General features: G+C 48.1%; 1 protein-coding gene across 1 annotated transcript in view; it reads right to left on the bottom strand.

Moving 5' to 3' along the window:
- Positions 1–22044, bottom strand: part of KIAA0232 (KIAA0232 ortholog) — a 53129-nt gene that overhangs the window by 19974 nt on the left and 11111 nt on the right. Inside the window, 3 exon segments of the mRNA XM_053901717.1 lie at positions 1105–1186; positions 2386–2452; positions 13963–14100. Of these exon segments, the coding sequence (XP_053757692.1) occupies positions 1105–1186; positions 2386–2452; positions 13963–14100 (287 nt within the window).

Raw genomic sequence — 22044 nt, 5'->3', positions numbered from 1 at the left:
GAGCCACGGAGCCTGCTTCTACAGGGCCTGAAAACAAGGAAGATGACTTTCCAATCTGCCAAGAAGCCGGTAGTCCCGGCAAATCTCAGAGCAAGACGGACTGCCAAAGCAAGAATCTAGAGTCGGGTTGCCTACCAAGGGCACCGTACTCTGGAGGCAACAGTCAAGGTCACTTGTGAGGTGACAAAAGGCCATGTTTTCGAAGGGCCTATGTTTGATTCTCCTTTCCAGTCTCTACCAGAGCTGTCTAATGGGAATACATCGTGAACCTCACAGAGAATTTTTAACCTCCTCGGAGTCACATTAAAAGTGCAAGAAAACACAGGTGAAAGGGAATCCAATGATGTAGTTTAACCAAATATATCCACAACATCATCCTTGCAACATATAATTGGTATTTTAAAATATTAATGTAATATTTTACATTCCTTTTTATACCAAATTTTGAAATCTCGTGAGAGTTCTACATTTACAGCACATCTCAATTTGAAGTGGCCACATTTCAAGTGCTAAACAGCCACACGTGACTTACGGCGGCCACACTGGACAGCAAGCACCTGTCCACATCAACCAATAACAGCTATTTTCACCTGAAGTTCTAGAAGTTCGTAAGATTCAAATAAATTGTACAAGAAGCAAGTTCTGCTTATAAAGCAGCTGACTTTACCAGCCATCTACAAACAAAGGACTCAGAGCACCTTCAGGAAACAAGCTTGACAAGGTCAATGACTTGCCCACACTTCTTTGTACGCAGCAGTGGAACCCCGCTTTCCCTGCGTGCGGAACGAGGGCGAGCCCACTTTCTCACAGCCGTCTCCGGGGACTGGTGTGACAGCACACTGGGTGGACAGTCAGTAACAACCGTGTTTCTTTCGCTCACCCAGTTCCCAAATCCTGATTCAGTACGTACGACAAGGACAGGACCGTCTCATTCACCTCTGACTCCTCAGTGTCACGCACACAAGAAGTGCTCAACACATGTTTCCTGGATTATAAAATGGGAGACTGAATACGAGGCAACGAACAAAACCGGTAAAGCACACAGCAGATATTAGTCGGATTTTTAACCATGCACATTTTGTTAATGAATGCAATCTTACATACATTTCCACTTGATCCTTTGCTGTAGGGGATAATTCTGCCTCTGGAGAGGGAGACCCCTCTAACTTTTTGTGAATCTTCTCTTCTGTTATGAAACAAAAATTCAGAAAGATTGGTCTTGTATCTAGTTAACAAATGATTTTTTTTTTTTTTTTTTTTTTAAGTTTCTCAAGGAACTTTAGTCGGAAATCATATAGGCTTAGTGGCTTGAAAAGAACTCTATACGCCATTTGTCTTCTTATGCAATAAAGATCTACTTCTTCACAGCACCAGAGGGAATTCTCTAGCTTCACCATACTGATGGGGGGCTGAGGGGTGAGAGCTGTTCGCCTCATCACTGACAGAGGGCTCTAGAGGCACCTGACTGACAGACTGACATCCCCTATTAATTACAGCAGAAGGAGAGAGACCATGTTTAATTCCAGAAATTATTTTCTCGCTCAATTCCCCACTCATGGACTTTGTACTGACTCCTCTCAACCGATACGAATCTGTTAAGAAAATCCATTACGATCAGCTCTCTTACAACATCTCTGAGCAAGGGCTGTGTTTCAATAAAACTGAAGCAAAGGGCTATACTCTCAGCTTAGCTCATGGTACCTACTGCCTTAGGTTAAAAACAAATAAACTGTGCCCTTGGAAGGAAGGCTCAAGGGTCACTGGGCGGCAAAATGGCCATGAAGAGGGCAAGAAAAACAAAGAGCCTTAACTTTAACACATAGCTTTCACTCCAAGGGCTTGCAGAAAAGTTGGCCCGAGAAGCCGTGAGGATTCACGAGTCGAAAAGACTTTAACGAGCTTCAAAGACTGCCCTTCCAAAAAACCTCCAAGAGTCAAGGCAGAAATTCCTGTCAAATCTGAAATAATCAGTGTCAACACCCTCGGAGGCCTTGACGTCAACGGGCAGATATTCACGGGGGACAAGGACGGGAAGGAGGAAATATCGCTCCCGATCCCGAGCCCTGGGTTTTGATGTGAACATGACACCAAACATCCCCCCATCGTGAGGGCGCCCGTGGATTAAGTGACTCCTCTGAGAGCAGGGACCTATCGACAAGGGACCGCTAAGGGTGACCCAGAAGCCACTAAGAGCTGAAGACACAGCATGACGCTGCCATGGAGACGCAATGAACACAAAGACTTTCCTCTTCTTGTCTGTCTCTGGCCGATCCTAGGGTGTCCTCAACCATCTCCCTTGGTGCCCGCGGCCCTGGTGCGAACGGCCTACTGTGTGCAGGGCGCAAACAGCCTACTGTGTGCAGGCCCTCCAGGGGCTACGCTCACCTTGCTTACTCTGCAGGTCTTTCAGTCTGGAGCAGAGCTCCTCCACCAGAGTCTCGATACCAGAGCTCTGCATGAGAACAAAACACACATTAGTTTACTGCCAGGTATATAAAAAATCAGGTATCTGTACACCCTTGCTTTAACATAAAGGTCTTACAAATCTTCCACGTTCCAAATGAAATGCGTTATCAATACGTAAACAACACAAGAGTTGAAAAGCTACAGGTTTGCTGATCCAATTTAGTACACGTATTTTACTAGTAAAGTATACTCAACGGCACCTGCTGATAAAATGTGAAAGTATGAATGTACCGCCCAGAATGGCTGGTCTTCCCAGGGCTATGGCATGTCACCCACGGTGCAGCCTACGGACCTAAACACTCATCGTACGGCCAACGGTCACCATCAAAAACAATATTCGATATCTGCGTGAGGAAATCTTGTACCGGACTCAGTACAAAGAGGGGGGGAAAAGTCACAAACATCGCGTGCAGCTCCTCTGGGAGCTCACGGTCTAGAGAAAACAAGGCAATTGTGTTCTTTTCTCCAGTGAACACTGACGACTGAAACAAGAAAGCACTCAGAGCCACGGCCCTGAGCGAGTGTGAGAGCTTTGTCTTCTCTTAAAGGTCACGAGCAGGGCACAGAAGAGCCTGAAACTGGGAGGGAGACAAGAAGAGCCAAAGCTCCCGGAGGGACAGATGCTGGAAACACGCACAAACAAATAATCGTTTGCTACAAAGACTTTGAAACTTGAAAGTTTTTCTATTTCTCACAGGAAGAAAGAAAAGTCCTTCACAGAGTACGAAAAGGGAAGACGAATTTCCAAGGACCTTTACTCAGTGGTCGGAGGTCCTATTTAAACCGGAACGGAGTCTCTCTCCGGTGGGCGCGATCCGGACAGGTGCACAGGACTCCGCTCCACCCGCCGCCCTCATGGGGCCTTCAGGGGCTAAAAATAGAACTGTTCCCCATTCACTGAACTCAAAATGACTCAGCACAAGTATTACAGACATCCTAAACAAGAAACCACACAGTTCCAGTCTGAACAGCAGGAAACGGCGCAGTGAAAATGGTTAATTGTAGACGCTGCCAGTTACACTCTACCCCTGACATATCACCGCTTTTAGTAGGGACGCAGGACAGAGGGCGACAGGCAATGGGCCACAGAAGGGCTGTCCCTCCCTTAAAAACACCCCTAAGACCCGTGGCGAATGTTAGTCACAAACACTGCTCTGACCACGTAATTCCATCAGGAAGACTCTGCTTACCATAACGTTCAAGGTGTGATGAATATGGCTGTTTTAGTCCATTTCCTCCAGACCACGAACCTAACACCGGTGTCAGCTGACCCGCTGCTCGCTGCACGCTGTTCTCTACAGCGAGCTATGTCACTGTGTTTCTAAACCTAGTGCCAGTCTCCAGTGCCGAGGGCCGAGCCTCTCGGGATCACCATTCAACTTCGCTCAGGTCCCTGCGACGGCCGGCCATTTAATACTCTACACGGAACGATCATCCTCACTAGTGACTACACGGTATTTCTTTTTTATGCTTTGTTTTGGAAATTACCTCCACACATCTGTGAAGTTTACTCGCTCTGGACAGCAAGGCAGCTTGAAGTATACGCATCTGCTCTCCTAGCCACGTGGCAACGAAACGGGGAGCTTACTCCCGAACGCGGCTACGAGCACGCTCCACCCCCCAGGCTCTGTCCTCTTTCCCCGACTACTGCGGCATCCCACTTAGGTGAAAAATAATCATCAGATCGCTGGGCTAGGCCTGAAAACTGAGGAACAGAAAGGGCCACCAAAAGCAGCCTCGTCCCCGGTCGTCTCCCGGCAGGTACTGTTCAGCGTTCACCTGGAGCCGGTGGCGAGAAATTCTGCGTACTTTCCCGACGATGATATGAGCTGTCAGATGTTTTACGAGTACACCACGTCCACGAGGGCACTCAAGGGTACTTGAGAGCCTGTGGTGTCCGAAGAAATAAAGTAAACGAGACCGGTCTTAGTGACGGCTGTAAGGGAGAACACGCTGTAGGTGCCCAAGGTGCCACCGTTCCCACCGAGCTCACACACTGCTGTTCCTAACTGCACTGCCTACAGGGATGGCCCAGGATCCCAGGAGCGTGTTTGAAAAGGCCCCCCCGCACAGTGAGGGCAGCTAAAATTCAAGTACCGGAACTCCAAATCTGGAAACTAGTGATGCCCACGTGGGGACTGGCAAGTTTCTGAATGCACGACCATTCACTGCTTTATCACTGGCTCAGCCAACGGTCACGAGCAGGGTCGGTGGTGAGCACACCTGGGCTGGGCGTCACCCACGGACAGGCAGGACCCTGTCCTCTGGGGGTTTACACTGTAGTAACGCCTACTTCTCAGAAGAAACGGGCTCCCACGTCCCACCGGCCTGGGTCTGAATTCGCACCCCGCCACACGCGCACCGGGCAGCAGGGCCCATGTGCTGCTTTACCTGTGACCCTGAGACCACACTTTCCCCCTCAAGAGGCTCGAGGCCCAACGAGGATGACGTACACGTGAGGCCCCATCGGAATGCCCGTCACATCAGTCATCTAAATGTCGATGCCACTTGTAGATTTTGTTGATGTTTTTCATTATCCACAATCTCCCTACTGGATTCCCAATTTCTAAAATGCCTTTAAATTCTGCTCTGGGGTCACCTGGGTGGCTCAGTAGGTTAACTGTCCGACTTCGGCTCAGATCGTGATCTCACGATGCATGAGTCTGAGCCCCGCATCGGACTCTGTGCTGACAGTTCGCAGCCTAGAGCCTGCTTCCGATTCTGCGTCTCCCTCTCTCTCTCTGTCCCTCCCCTGCTTGTGCTCTCTCAAAAATAAACAAACATTAATAAATAAATAAATTTTGCTCTGATTGGAGTTTGAGGTTGGAGGAGTAAGTAAGATAATTAACCTGACCCAGAGAACCCCAAGTCCTCTGGATTCTGCCCGGGCAGGGGGCCCCCACATGGCCATGCCCTCTCACAGAAGCTCGGGGTAAAGCTAAAGGCCCGGGCTTTCCATGGAGACCCAGCCTCGGTCAGACTCCGCAGCTACTGTCCCGCTGCTTCCGGCAAATTCTCTCGTCGGTTCCCATCTTCAGGACGTCTCCGCCCTCTCCACGCCAGCCATCCTCCTCATCACCAACATAAAGGAAACACAGTCAATCGCACACACTCCCCCACCCCGTTCTCTCTCCTCTCCACGTCCAGAGGTTTCTGTCGCCATTCTAACCAACTCAAAGGTTCACCTTTTATGGACAGATGGTTTGAACTGGGAATTTCCTAACTGCTGGACAGACACTCCCACCCCAGGCCTGCGGTCACTAACCAATATGACACTCGGGGACCTCGAGCTGCCCGGTCCGCTCACGGTGACGTGAGAGTCAAAACAGGTCTGGGTTTGAACACCATCCCAGGGCTCGCCCCGGGACGCTCCCTAAATCGTTCACCCACCACAGACTCGCTTTCCACACCCGGAAAATGGTGTGGAAAATTCCGCGGGGGATTTCCTCCGCTCCACCTTCCAACCCTCGTGCTATCACATTCAGAACGTGAGGAGGTCATCCAGTCCCCTGAACGTCTCTTCCTCATCCTCAAGGCTGCGGCAGCTGGACGGCGATTCGGACAATTCGCCGGCTTTCATTCACTCCTGCGTCTCCATTAAGGTATCTCACACCCTCCCTCCTGGGAGCCCGGTGTCCCCGCCTGCCTCCATCCCCACCAGGATGGAAAAGTGTAGCACTCTGTGCCCCCAGGAACCGTGTCTGCAGGCACGCAGCCCCAGCGCCGGCCCCACCCACGGTGGGGCGCCAGCCGGGGCCCCCCACCCCTACCCTCTTGGAATGCTAACTCCTGGGCCCCCTGCACGTACAGACCTACGCTGGCCGTGCGGCCGTCACAGCCAGCCTCCCCGCCGAGAGGCCAGACAAGCGAGGAGAGCAGCCTGGATCTTCCGCTCCCAGGGCCACTGGACTGCAGCAGCGTGAGACCCCACACAAGACCAGCCACGGAAGAACCTCCCAGCTGAGCCCTGGCGCACCCACACGACTGGGAGGAAGCCAGACGGCTAGTGTAAGTCACCCAGCTGTGGGGTATTTTGTCAGGCGGAAGCAACCCAGGTACAGACGGCCGACGCTCCTCCGCTCAGACCCACCCTGCATGGGCACGGAGCTCTTTTACAATTTTTCAGATCTCGGGTTTTAATTTCTAAAGCAGAGTTGGAAGATTCGTGGGAGGAAACCCAACTAGATACCGAGGCAGGATTACTGGTGACGATTCACTGTGAAGGACCACTTTCATTTTAAAAACCTTTTTAAAATTTAGAACTAAGTTCACGTTAAGCCAGTAAACAAAAGAGCACCAGGGGAGACCAGGGAGAACGCACACCAGCGTTCACGAGCTCACGCCTTTGGCAGCCAGGGAAGTTAGAGGAACAGGTGAGGCGGTCGGGCACAGCACAACAGGAAGTGGTGGGTGAGGCGTGGGCTGTGCGGAACAAACATCCCTGGCCTACGGCCGAAGATTTGAAAAACATTAAAAACCCAAACAAATGAAAAGCTGTTTCTGCCACGGCACCTGCATGAGGGCCGTGATTCCCGCCCTCGACCACAGGAAGAGCTACAAAAATCTACCCGCTGGCTGCCTCCAGCTCTCACGTCCATCTGCTCTCTAGAATACGATGTGAGAGAAGAGAGACAGCCACTGGATAAATATCGTCACATACCCGTCACGTGCCAGGGAGGACAAGATCTACATCTTCTTAGAACGATGGGCAAAAGACACTTATTTGTCACAGAAAGTAGAGGATGTCAGCCTCTGTTGAAAGTAACGATCAAACAGATTAACCGAGCCTTAGAAAGAAGTTCACTGTGCTCTGTATCATCTTTAGCGGGGCAACGGGACGCCAGGAGTGCGCGATCCGGGTGCGTCAGGCGCGCCGTCCCGTGTCAACGCCAGACAAGTCATTGGACTTCTCTGGGCCCCCATCTCACTGTCTACGAAGCAAGAACGCTTCAGCTGGAGCAAAGCTCTTCAGCCCTCCTGTTCCATCGCCACACCTCGTTTGCTTAGGCAGACCCTGTGCGTAGCAAAATGTTCTGTTGCTTACTTTCCTTTGGAAACGGCAGTTTCTTTTCCCTTCAGACACCCACGCTCCTCCGGTAGCAACTAGACTTGCTGAAGGAGATTCAGGCACAGAGGCTTGTTGGGCTCTGGGTCAAATGTCCGGATACGCCATTCCTCACACCTCACGGTTCAATTAACAAGAGTAGCCCAGTTCCTCAACACAGAATTTAACAGTTATTTTTAATCCAGAAAGCACGATCTCTTAAAGAAGCCAAGAGTGGGCACATAAGGAAAGAATGCACGTAACAACAGGTTAGTGTATCTTTCTGGTTAGTCCCGTAGCTTTCACCAAATAAAAGCCCGTGATGGTAAAACAGTTAAAACACCCTGACTCTAATGCAGCAATCTGACATCCACATATCAACTCCAGAAAAGCCCTGTGTGTGCATGAGGGCACACGTACGCAGAGTGCTCCCCGGACAAGCCTTGCGTGTGCACAAGGACACGTGTACAGAGTGCTCCCCGGACGGCCTCTAGAAAAGCCCTGCGTGTGCAGGAGGACATGTGTACAGAGTGCTCCCTACTGTACTCTTTATTAACAGTCAAAAATGGGACAGAATCGAAAGGTCCGTTGCCTGAAGAATAAACAGCTATATGGTCTTACAATGGGCAACTGTTTAGCAGTGAAAAGGAGTTAATCGCATTATCAAACACAGATAAAACTTCAAAAATGTTGACTAAAAGAAGTTGCAAAATATGTGCAGAGTGGTTCCGCTCACATAAAGTTAACATGTGAAAGTCTCCCACTGGTGTGCTCCCGAAGCAGTGTTTAGTGAAAGTATACAGATATGCACGGGAAGGACAAGTCCACGTTCAGGACAGCGGGAGCACCTGAGAGAGACGGACTAACGCGCCATCGGGAAAGAGCGCAGCGGGGGGAGGGGGGGCTTTGCTTGTAAGAACTTACTTCTGAAGCCAGGCACACGGCTATTCAACGCTGTGTATTCTCTGTACCTTCCCCCGTCTGCCTCCGCACCCTCGCGCACTCGGTCCTTTTTACGTCCCACGCCACAGCACCTCACATGCCTCTGTTTTGCCCTCTCACTCCCCTCAGCCACAGATTTTATAGCAGCTGTTCCCCCTTTCTTGCCTTTCTCCTACCCTTACTTCTTGACATTTAAAAGTCAGGAATTTCCTGCAGAAACCACAATTTCCCACCTTTCCTAAAGCGAGCTCAGAAGTTCTGGCCCCATCAGGACCACATCTGCCATGGCCGCAACCAGCTAGTGCGGGGCTGGGCCGGTGCCCCACAGGCCTCACCGCACCTTACTGTCTTCCTTATGCAACTTCCCACCTGGCCCCAGAGACAGGAGCGCGCCAGGTCTGGGCGAGATACACACACAAGCCAACAGTCTATTGTCCGGCCTCCTCCAGAACCACCCGGCCGCCTTCCGGAGTCTCCACTTGGCCCTCTCCCTGGGAGCTCACATTCAAAGCTCTATTCACACCCTCACCCACCCACCCACCCACCCACGGATTAGTGTTTCCTCCCCGATTTCCTTTCCTCAGACATGAAAATCCCATTCTTGCAGCTGCTCAGACCAGAAACCTTGGCTATCCCTCGCTGGGTTCCTCCCTCTTCTCCACTCCAAATGGGGCCGTCAGCTCTACCTTCAAAATATATCTAGAATCCAACTAGCGCTCACGGTCCTCTACCTTCCAGACCACCGCTTTCTCAGTCTTCCCCTGCCCCCCCCCCCACCACCACCCCCAGCCCAGCGGCCCATGGGGCCCTATCAGTGTCAAAGTCAGGTTACACTAGCCTCTGCTCCAGACCCTCCAGCCCTCTGCCACCTCCCCGAGGAAGAGCCAAAACCCTCCCAACGGCCTCCAGGTGCCCCTGAATGCCCCTCCCTCCACCTAGAGTGAGGAGATAAGGCCAAGGCTTCTTCGGCAGGGCTGGCTGTGACCACACAGCCACCTTGAGCCTTCTCAGCTTTAGCCACGGGCTTCTCAGGGGTCTGGCCTATAGGGGGAGCACAGCCTCACCTCTTGCATGGCTCAGAATCTCATACGTTTTAAGTGCTCCAAAAATGTTAGTTACCATTGTTCTGATCCTTGTTTTATTATCCAGAACGAGTTAAGTTCAGAAGTCAGTGTGCAAATACGTCATCAAAATTAACTTTAACAGTAAACTGCCAGGAAACATGTAACATGGTTTTTGTATCTTGCATATCCAACCCGGCACAGCCTACGAACAACACATATGCAAATACTACGATGGAGTATTGCTCTTACTGGAGGATTTCGGTCAGTATGAGAACATGAGCAACTGAAGAAGGGCCCCGCTGTAGCCGGGGCATCGATCCTCTGCGAGGCTCTTCGATGGGGTGGGTGGGGCAGGGCGACACCCAAAACCTAAAGCTATGCTGCCTCTGAGCCTCACTTGCGGCCCCCCCACGGCCGGGCGCAGAGCTCCTCATCTTCCAAGGACGCCCCCAGATGGACGGCGAACTACCACCTTTAGTGCAGTTTTCAGAAGCTCCATTAAAACAAGCAGAAATAGAACTACTTATTATGAAAACAAAACTAAAACAATATAAAAAGCCTTAACTCTGGGGACAGAGAAGGCAGAGCCAACGAAACTTGAGGATTGTAAATAACGATAGCTGACAAACCTCAATGCTCTTTTATGTTTTTTAAAACGGGGCAAGGGATCTGGATATATTCAACCTCAGGCACATGCCACGTCCACTGACAACAGAGACAGAGAGCTCAGGAAAGCGTCACTTAATAAAAGCACATTTGGGGGACGTGTGAGCTGCACCAGCCCCATTACGGGCCCTGTTACAACTGCAGCCACAGCAGGTGCAAAACATGCTACAGAAAATGAACGGCCAAGGGCTGGGGGAAGGGGTTCGGTCGGTTGAGCGTCCGACTCTAGGTTTCGGCTCAGCTCATGTCACGGTTTGTGGGTTCAAGCCCCGCGTCGGGCTCCGTGCCGACAGCACAGAGCCTGCTTGGGATCCTCTCTTTCTCCCCTTCTGTCTGCCCCTCCCTGCTCACACACACTCTCTCAAAAATAGACATTCAAAAAAAAAAAAGAAAATGGACGGCCAGAGAACTGTGTGTTATTTGCACGTGCAAGCAAAGGGAACTGGCAGAGGCAGTTTCAGCAGAACCTAACAAACAGCAAGGCCCGTGAGGGTCATGATCTCCTGGAGGAATAAACACTCACCAACCGCCCAAATTCTTTGCCGAATTTTAACAACGTGTACAGTTAAGTTTGACCTAACTGTGTTTCGTGCTGTTTCGGCGATGCCTCTGTGACAAAACCTTGAGGTAAGCAGGTCAAAGCTGTGATGTGGGGCACAACTTGTCGCAGGGACAAAGCGGAAGGAGACACAGAGTCCCATCACGAGCATGGAGAAGCACAGTCCGGGAAGTCAGCCTCTCCACGGCAACCATGACGCACTGGAGTCTGACGCTACGGCTGCTTTCACAGCAACGACTAACGCCGTACCTGTAATCGTCACACAGGCACGCGTGGAAGTCACGAGAAAAGAACTCCTCTCCCAGGTGACGCTTAACCTCACCTCTACCGGCCTACCCAACAGAACGACAGCAGCACTCACGTTACCCTCGCGGTTACAGCACAAGCATTTTCGTCAGACTGTGAACAGTCTAGCGGCTTTTGATTCCGATCGGCTGGCAGTGGCTGGGTGGGAAAGCGCGGAACCACGTGCGTCACCTTCCTCAGTACTAGGAAACGAACATCACACCCGTAGGCCAACACTCACTGCGGCCCAAACAGAGAACAAAACGTTTGCGTTCTAATTTCCTAGGAAGGACCTCTTTGTGCCTTTAGTTTCACTGCAGCCAGCAGGCAGAGTCTAGAAAGAAAAGCCTGGGGACATATAGCCTATAGTTTATGAACATGCACAGTGCTTCCCTTCTGTTGTTGCAGGCCACAAAGAAAGAGGATTTTTTCCCCCCAGGTTCCTTCCACTGACTCCCCAAAAGCCAGGAGAGCCCGCCTGAGGACGCTGTGCTGATGCACACACATCACAGCGGGCGGTCCGAAAAAGGCAGGCGGGGCTTGAGAACTTCCTTCTTCTGCTTCCTTCATTCCCTAAGCCCGTACCCAGCTCCTGGCACATGCCTGGCGGGTTCATTTCCTCAGCTGATTTTCAGTTGATACGATTAAAAACAATCATTAGGAAAAAGCAATGCAACAATTATTTTACAAAATAAGAAGAAACTGGACAAGTATACTTCACTGGGTTTGTAAACAAAACTCCCAGCTTTGGCTTCCCAGCAAAGAAAAGCATTTCTGCAAAGCAACAATGTCAAGAACCGCTCTCCTCTGTCTGCGCCGCACCGAGTCTGTCCACCTCGCACCAAGGGGCCGCCAGCACTTGCCACGCCCGGCCAGCATCAACCGGCCGAGAGCTCAGCAGGCAGGGGAGCAGGGGCCCACACTCCTCATTCTTCGACCGTTCGCTCCGGGCACCCTTGTTTTCCACTCAGCTTCCCTCCGCCATGAGTCAAGGCAAGAGTCATTTCACAGCAACTCTGGTCCAAAGCAGAAATAAGATCCCTTCCCAGACTGAAACCCTCAACTCGCATTCTCCTCCCAACCATGACTCAGCAGCTTCTTTGGAATTTGCTCAAAGAATTTACCTGAACTAACCTCTCCTTTAAAAAGGCACCTGCATTTTAAACTCCAAATTACTTTCCCTTCTGGGTCGGGTAGAAAATGGCTTTTGAGCAAGCATCCGACCACCCCCTTTTCTCTGTGTGAGCGCTGCCCCTGCTCAAGGACGGGACCCCCCAGGCAACTCTGCCCCCTCCTTGCCACACATCCAAACCGGCGGACTCCCGGCCACTTGTATTTCTCCCTAGGTGACAGGTGCTGGGTCCCAGCTTCCACCAGCCTTCAGACGAGAGGGAATGACCCAGAAGCAGAGAGAGAAGCGAAGGAGAGATTGTGGCTCATTAGAAAAAATGACTCTGGCTGTCCATCATTTTACTGGCCGTTCAGGCCGCTTCTCCGGCCCTGCGTCTCCAGCACTCAGCGTCGCAAGTCCCCTGTGTGCTGCAGGTGTATTCCCACCCCTTAGACCAGGCTCATTACGTCCCACTTGCCATAACGAAGCGGTACCTGATCAAGACGACCCATGAGCGGTCACTTCCAAAGTCCTATCCCACAGTCTACGAGGCAGCAGTTTCGAGAGATCAGAGGTTAACAAATCAAAGGGGTGGGGAGGGGAGAGGAGAACAGAGGGAGAGGACAAGGGCAGGACGACAAGGAACACTCCTTAAACACCTGAGCATTCAACTCCGTTCAAGAGAAATTCGGTACCGCCAGTGATCGTACTCGCTCAGTTAGGTACCAGGACATGAACACACGGGCAGGTCACAGCCTCAGTCCCGGAGGAGCACAGTGAGCGCGGTGACGAAGGGGAGCCAGAATGAACACCCTCAGTGGAGGACGTGAGGCAGCACGAGGCAGCATGAGGCAGCGGGAGCCCACGCCAGGGGCCTAGGCTCTCACAGACGATTCTGAGCAGGAGAACACACTGCCGGGAAGCACTGAACAAACCTCAAGAGGCATGCGTGGTGGGCGGCAGCCAGAAAGAACACACCTCTGTAGATGATCAGATGTAGCAAATCTGGTTACCCCAACGTCAGCCTTTAGAGGACTCAGCTCAGGAGGAAGTTTCGGTAACTTGTATGAATCCTCCCAATTCAACTCTGCTTTACAAAGGTACCTTTTGAACCGCACCGTCGCAAACAGTGGTGAAAGCTAAATAATTTTCTAAGTGGTTATGATCTCAGAGAGTACGTCTTATCCTGAGTAATAAGAACTGCATAGTATTAATCTAAATGGGTGATTTTACTCTAAAACTATTTTGTTCTGTCAGCATGAAGGACAGGAGAAATATTTTACGTGAAGTATTAGAAGATGGATAAAAATAATCTTAGAGGGGGCACCTGGCTGGCTCAGTCAGAAGAACATGGGACCCTTGATCTTGGGAGTCAGGAGTCTGAACGTAGAGATAACTCCCCCAAAAAACAAAAAAAACAAAAACAAAACAAAACAAAAAAAAAAACCAACTAAGTAAATAGCCAGTAATAAAGAGTATATTATATTGCTGTTGGAATATTGCTTGAGGAAATACAACTTAGCCACTAAAAAGAATGAAGCTAATGTAAGAAGACAGAACATGTTAAATCGGAAAAAAAGGACATAAAATTTTGTGTATACTCTAATAGCACTTGTTAAAGAATGTACTTTATAAAACTCAACTTAAGAAGAAAAATGCCAAAAAGGAAAAAAGGGCCGTGTTCACATCACAGTGGTAAGACAATGAATAGTTTATTTTTCTAAGTTGTTTTGGTCAAGATGCTGCATTTGTGTACCTTTAGCCCCACCCCCCGCCCCGCCTCTTTCTTCTTCTCGTAAGTATTAGAAACAAAATGCAAACCTACTTCATCAGAAGCAGAACGAAGACACTGGACAGCAGCCTGTTTTTTCATTTCTTCTAGAGTTAGATCTGAGCACTTTTTCTTACTCTTCCCCCATTTCTTATAAGCTCCTTTTTCCCAGCCCAGGAAGATGTCATTCTCCTAAAATGAGATTAGACAGAGTTCAATGAACAAGATGAAATAACAAGTTTCATACTCTGTTATTTCCCACACGCTCACACATACATTCCCTACCAGGTATGTTCATCACAGAATGGCACACGCTAATAAGAGACCACAGAACACTGTCAATCAGAGCACTTTACGAGAATCCATTCATTTGGCATCTATTATTGAGATTATCATTACATTATTTATGATCTTGATGAACCTGACCCACTGACATTCAAAGTAAATGCTAATGAACTCAGACATTTTTAAGTAAATGCAAGTATTGTATATCTAAGTTTCAGTATAAATTCCAAATCATATTCACAATTAAATGTCTTCTCTTCTGTGCTTCCCACTCTTTTGATAGTGTTCATATAACTACCAGATTTTAACAGTTAACAGTTAAACGGTTCAGTCCCTATTTCTTCACCTTATCGTCTAAAAAGCAACACACATAAAATATTTTATGCTGGCATTTTAATTTTATGTTTCCCCTTGGTTACATATGCCCGTTATAAAAATCTGAAGAAAAACTGAAGAGCAGGAAGGAGGCAAAATTATCCGTGAGCCTACCATTCAGTGAAAACTAGAATAATCTGGACTGCTTCATTTGGTCTTTTCTGTATGCTTTAAAAAGCAGAGATTTGAACTCACACAATTTGTAGAATATTGCAATTGTACTTAACTTACTGATCTGTAAACATTACCCCCATGTTACCACAAATTCTTTGGCTATATAATATTCCAAGATGTAAGTTTATAGCTCTTTCCCTCAACTGGGACTTTAAGTAGTATCTTTAATTGCTTTGCTACTTTGTTTTGCCTTTTAAAAAGGTTTCCATTTAACAAATTATGATTAAAACCAGTGGACAATAAGGGAAAAAAGATCAGAATGACAGACAAAGGCAACATTTTAAAAATTAGAGGACATGGCCTACAGTGGGTCAGGAAACAGATATGAATATATGAATAAGATGAAAAAAGAAGGAAAAGCATAATAATAATGAACTCAAAAGATTTTAAAAGATGTAGGGCGCCCAGGTGGCTCAGTCGGTTAAGCGCCAACTTCAGCTCAGGTCATGATCTCATGGTTGATGAGTTTGAGCCCAGCATTGGGCTCTGTGCTGACAGCTCAGAGCCTGGAGCCTGCTTCGGATTCTGTGTCTTTCTCTCTCTTTCTCTCTCTGTGTGTGTGTGTGTGTGCCTCCCCTGCTCACACTCTGTCTCTCTCAAAAATAAATAAAAACATTTTAAAAAATTAAAAAATAAATAAAAGATCAAATCACACGCCATCTAACCCAATTTTTACTTTGATCCAATGCACAGAAATCACTTTTATGCCACCAGATAAGAGCGGGAGAACAATCCCTCCATCTACGCCCATCATAATTAGCACCCTTCTACTTAATTTCTTGGGCATGTCTGCAGATCTCATGAACCTGCAAACCAGATTTTTCTGGCCGAGTGGTGTCAATTCCAATTTTCCAAAGGAAAATGTGTTTGATGGCCAAGTAAGTACTATCAGTAGATTTCCATTATCTAATGTGTTTGGCTGGACTACACCTGAAACCGGACATTCCTCATCAGTGGTATCTTCCAGAGACAGGGCTTGTCCTCTGACAGGGAGAGTGGACAGAACCATAACAATGCAGACTTGAAGCTTCCAAAGGCAGAGAGAAATGGCATTTGCTCTACTGTTCATAGCATTTAGAGCAAAGAAGGCAGAAACGTTATTTAATTATGGAAAAAGGGACTCCTTGTTGTTTGAGCTGCTGGGATTGGCTCTTTCTCCTTCTTGAGCAATACGAACATCTCTCTACCCAGCAGAGGTAACACCTTCAAAGATCCCAATCAAGTTTTATTAGGCAGACAGAAGGCACTTTCAAACTTCACATGGACAGGTGCTCTTTCTGAAGGGCAGTCTGACAACACGTGTCCAACTTTTCAAACATGGGCATGCACTTTCAATCTAATAATTCTACCTCTGAGAATTTATCCTAACCAAATAACCGCCCTCGTGTGCACGGATTTAGCTACTGCAATGCTGATCAGACAGCGGTCAATCAAGGCAAACCAGCAGAAACAACTGAAATGCCAAATAAGGAGGACTTGGTTAAATAAGTTACGATTCATCCAGGTGATGAGATATTATAGCCATTACGGAAATTACGAAGCATATTTATTGACACACAAAGCCATTCACAGTGTACGTAAGAGAAACAGTTTATACAAAAGGACGATCTCATTTTTTTATTAACGCACTTGCACATATGCACACACTGATGTGCATTAAAATGTCTCAGAAATGATGGGGCGCCTGGGTGGCTCAGTCGGTTAAGCAGCCGACTTCAGCTCAGGTCACGATCTCGTGGTCTGTGAGTTCGAGCCCCGCGTCGGGCTCTGTGCTGACAGCTCAGAGCCTGGAGCCTGTTTCAGATTCTGTGTCTCCCTCTCTCTGACCCTCCCCTGTTCATGCTCTGTCTCTCCCTGTCTCAAAAATAAATCAAACGTTAAAAAATTAAAAAAAAAAAAAAAAGTCTCAGAAATGAACTAAGAGGTCACTAAGGAGCTTATCTCTTGGTGAGTAGGAGGAGGACACTAATTTTATTTTCTGATTTTTCTTGTAATTAGGCCATACTCCCTTAATAGTCAAAGCTATATTGGGGGGGGGGGGGCACGCCGCGCCTGGGTGGCTCAGTTGGTTAAGTGTCTGACTTTGGCTCAGGTCGTGATCTCACAGTTTGTGGGTTTGAGCCACACGTCAGTCCCTGTGCTGACAGCTCAGAGCCTGGAGCCTGCTCCAGATTCTGTGTCTCCCTCTCTCTGCCCCTCCCCCTGCCTCTCTCTCTCAAAAACAAATAAACATTAAAAAAAATTTTTTTGGGGGTGCCTGGGTGGCTCAGTCGGTTGAGTGTCCGACTTCATCTGGGGTCATGATCTCGTGGTTCGTGAGTTCGGGCCCCCCGTCGGGCTCTGTGCTGACAGCTGGGAGCCTGGAGCCTGGAGCCTGGAGCCTGGAGCCTGCTTCGGATTCTGTGTCTCCCTCTGTCTCTGTCCCTCCCCTGCTCATGCTGTATCTCCTTCTCTCTCAAAAATAAATAAACATTAAAAAATTTTTTTAAAATTTTTTTCTTAAAGCTGCATATTTTTTTTCATAGAAAACGTATTAGGTCAAGAATACGGAGAAATGAGAAGAGCTCCTGTAGCTCTTCACTTACAACGGGAATCTGGCATTAGCTTCATGTTTCCCGTTTGGCATCCCGAGGTTTATACACGAATGTGGATTCACCCATTCATCCAGTAACGACTGAAGTGTCTTCTTTAGGCACTAGGGATTATAAGAATGAACGCAGCAGAGTCCCTGCTTGCCAGACGTGCACAGTCTGGTGCGAAATACAGACACAGAAGCAAATGACTGGGGTATGGCTGTTGCGATTAGAAATGGTTCAAGAAGCACTTAGGAAGCTCACTTTGCTGCTAAGCAGAGGCTTCCTACGGAAGGAAAGGTGGCTGAAGTGGAGCCTTGCAAGAGCGAAGACAAGTTTGGACTAGAGAAGGGGAGATGCCAGGCAGAAGAAACAAGGTGCTAGAGCAAGGGACCAAGGAACAGCAAACGTTTTCTGTAGAGAGCCAGACAATATTTTCAACTTGGCAGGCCGAGAGGATCACCAAGGATATAATTATAGGTACTTTTACAAAAAGCAGAGAAAGTCTCACAATGTTTTTATTGATGGAATTCAAACTCTAATTCAGTACGATTTTCTGTTCTCAGCCCTACTAATGAGAAGGACAAAACTCTTGGGGAGGAGAGGAGATAAAACATTTGCTTCTCTGGGGAACATAGTTAATGTTCTCTACCATCAAAATCAAATACAAATGTTCGTCTGTTAATGCTAATTTTTTACAATAACAGTTGTATTCACATACCACAAAATTTACTCTTCTAAAGTGTGCAATTCAGTGGTTTTCAATATAATTCAGTGGTGATTAGGCAACCATCACCACTATCTTTTTTGGGGTTTTGGTTTTTTTAAGCAGGATCCACACCCAACATGGAGCCCAACGCGGGGCCTGAACTCACGACCCTGAGATCAAGACCTGATCTGAAATCAAGAGTCAGGCGCTTACCCGACAGAGCCACCCAAGCACCCTTCCCCTATCTCATTTTAAAACCTACTCATCTGGGAACGCAAGCTGGTGCAGCCACTCTGGAAAACAGTATGGAGGTTCCTCAAAAAAAACTAAAAATAGAACTACCCGACGACCCAGCAATTGCACCACTAGGCATTTATCCACGGGATACAGGTGTGCTGTTTCAAAGGGACACATGCACCCCAATGTTTATAGCAGCACTATCGACAGGAGCCTAACTACGGAAAGAGCCCAAATGTCCGTCAATGGATGAATGGATAAAGAAGATGTGGTATGTATATACATACACACACACACACACACACACACACACACACACACACACACACACCAGAGTGTTACTCGGCAATCAAAAAGAATGAAATCTTGCCATTTGCAACTACGTGCATGGAACTGGAGGTATTATGCTAAGTGAAATTAGAGAAAGACAAAAATCATATGACTTCACTCATAAGGACTTTAAGAGACAAAACAGATGAACATAAGGGAAGGGAAACAAAAATAACATAAAAACAGGGAGGGGGACAAAGCGTAAGAGACTCCTAAATATGGAGAACTGAGGATTGCTGGAGGGGGTGTGGGAGAGGGGATGGGCTAAATGGGGAAGGGACACTAAGGAATCTACTCCTGAAATCATTGTTGCACTAGATGCTAACTAATTTGGATGTAAATAAAAAAATAAAACACTAAATAAAAAAAAACAAAAAAACCCTACTCACCGCCTCCAATGAAACCCTGTGCTATTAGCAGGCTAACTGCTGACCCACTGTCTCTGCAGGTTGGCCTATTCTGGACCTTTCCTACAAACGGGAAGGATACGATGTATCTCCTTCTGAGTCTGGCTGCTTTCAGTACAATGTTCTGAAGGCTCATCCACGCTGCGACACGTGTCAGCACCCCACCCCTTTTAGGGCTGAATATTATTCCACTGCAATCACATACCATATTCTGTCCACTAATTTGTTGACGGGAACTCGGACTGCTTTACCTTTTGGCTACTACGAACACTCACACACAAGCTTTTGATGGGCGTATGTCTTCTCTTCTTCCGATTACAGACCTAGGAGTGGAGTTGCTGGGTCACAGGCATCTCTGTGTTCCACCTTCCGAAGAACCGACAATTTTCAAAGCAGGTTTATATCCCCACGACACCGGCAGCGTTTCAGGGCCCCACTTCCTCCACATCCCCACCAACGCTCGTCACCGTCTGGGGTTTTATTTTAGTTACCCCAATGGGTGTGAAGTGATGTCTCACCACGGTTTGCATTTCCCTAATGACTAGGGAGCATCTTTCATGTGCTTACTGGCCACTTGTGCATATTCTCTGGACAAATGTCTATTCAAATACTGGCCCATTTTATAAGTATCTCTTCTGAACACACATCCCATCGGATACAGGATTTGCAAACATTTTCTCCAATTCCAGGTTTGTTTTTTGTTTCACTTTCTTGATGATGTCCCTTGAGGCACAAAAGTCTTTCACTGTGAGACAGTCTAATCTATTGAGGTCTTCTTTGGCTGCTTGTTTTGGTGTCAGATCTTAGAAATCACTGCCTACTCCAAGTCATGGAGCCTTACTCCTACGTTTTCTTCCAAGAGCTTTACAGTTTTAGCTCCTTTCACTTAGGTCTAGAAACCGGCTGGAGTTCATACTTGCGTGTGCGTGAAGCAGGAGTCCGACCTCCTTCTCCCACACATGGCTGCTCTGTTGTCTCGGCACCTCTCGCTGAAAAGACTATCCTTCCCGCACAGCACGGTGCCGTTCAAACACACGGAACACAGCGAATGCTGTTTCGTTTCATACAGCTGCACGCGTGCTGCCTTGTAGGAAGTTCTGGGGTCAGAAGTGCGAGTCCTCCAACTCTGTTCTCCTTTTCCAAGATTTTTTGGGCTATTCTGAGCCCACATGTCTATATGGACTTTAGGACCGCTTGCCAATTTCTGCAGCACAGGCAGCTGGGACTGGGACAGGGCTGCCCTGAGGGTGCACATCAGCGAGCGGGGCTTCGCAGTCTTACGAACGTGGGCTCTGCTGGTCATGAACACGGGAGGTCTCGCCACTTACAAGGGTCTCCTTTCATTTCTCTCAATGACGTTTCCGGCTGACAAGACTTACTCCTAAGCACTTTGCCCTTTCTGATGCTACTGTAGATGGAATTTTCTTCACTCCATTCCTTAGGATTGCCTATACACAAGATCATTTCAAGCATGAAACATACGGGTTTCGTTCTTCCTCTCCAATCCGGATGTCTTTTCTTTTCTTACCTAACTGCCCTGTTAATTGCTGATCTAGAGGAAGACTTAACGTACTTCATCTTTGAAAAGGTCCTTTCACACAGATACTGCCAAATGCTGGCATTAACCCACAGGCGTGCGTTTAACACGTTAACTGTCCAGAAAGCACTTATAAAACTGTTAGATTCTCCTCTTGTGTGCCTTTCAGCACATGATTACAGTGCAGATGAGTCTCGTCTACGTGAAAGGCAGGCAGAAGCCTCGCGACTGAACAGTCACACAGACTGTAAGACACAGACGTTTCCTTTGCCCGGCGTCAAGCGGGAAACCGTGGCTGGATCTGCAGTGTGACCTCGGACAACACTCTGCGGCAAAGCCGGCCGGAATGGGGAGTCTGCGGGCTTTTACTTCCGACAGAATGAAAACGCACAAAGCAGCTTGCCATTATTTGTGACCCGAACAGTGTTGTTATTAGTTAGCTGTTAGAATGGCCTCACTGCATTATAAATTGTGCAGATAAACGCCGTTTCGCCTTATAATTTTAGGTTGACTTCATTAAGAAACATCAAGTCTGTAGCAAAAGGTACACAGCAGCAGAGTGGGTACACTTTTCTTTTTTTCTTATTTTTTAACGTTTATTTTTAAGAGACAGTGTTGAGTGGGGGAGGGGCAGAGAGAGAGGGAGACACAGAATCCGAAGCAGGCTCCAGGCTCCCAGCTGTCAGCACGGAGCCCGACGCGGGGCTCGAACCCACGAACCGTGAGATCATGACCCGAGCCCAAGTCGGACACTCAAACGACTGAGCCACCCAGGTGCCCCATAGGTACAGTTTTCTGCATTCTGTTTTTTCCACTTATATTTGAGAGCTCCCTTACTCCATTTTTTCCCTGGCTTCATGTACTGAGTGAATGTATTGTTCAAACAATAGCACTGAATAATCAGCTTTTAAAAGAACACAGTATAAAAAAACAGGTCAAGACATTTCTATCTTGTTTACGGTTGTGTTTTTAGTCTCCTATGCTACACTCATTACAAGTCCACTTAGAGGCAAACGTACAGTATTGGACATGTGCCAAATATCTACTCAAGAAACTCAGTAAAACCAAGCACGATTTTTCAAAGCCATAGTCTTAAAGACAGCACACAATCACCGAGTACCAGAAGAAGAGATGGCTGAAGAACTTTCTCAGCATGAAAACCTATTACCAAGTACTTTTCCAGACACTACTGTGAGGTGACATAAGGCCAGAGTTTTGATTGACTTCCTCTTGCTGCCTTCTGTCAAAAAGGAAACTGGGAGCGGGAGGAAGGAAAGGAACACACGCCACCCTGAAGTACAGCTGGGATGATGACGTCTGCCGGGAGCTGCCAGCATCCACCCCTGCCACCCACACCTTCCGGCCAGCAGCGCCCTGAAAAACCCAAAGCACCAAGTGTTTGAATGAGACTGGTGCCACCCCCACCTTCAGGCCCCAATTGGCTTCATACAAATCAGCGTCGTTTCATCCCTTCGGTCACAGAGATTGGCTCAGACACAGGCATGGGAC

Source organism: Panthera pardus, unplaced genomic scaffold, assembly GCF_024362965.1.
Source record: "Panthera pardus isolate Hobbes unplaced genomic scaffold, ASM2436296v1 HiC_scaffold_13, whole genome shotgun sequence".
Classification (NCBI taxonomy): domain Eukaryota; kingdom Metazoa; phylum Chordata; class Mammalia; order Carnivora; family Felidae; genus Panthera; species Panthera pardus.
The sequence above is the reverse complement of the archived record's forward strand: the minus strand, read 5'-3'. Positions and strand labels throughout refer to the sequence as shown.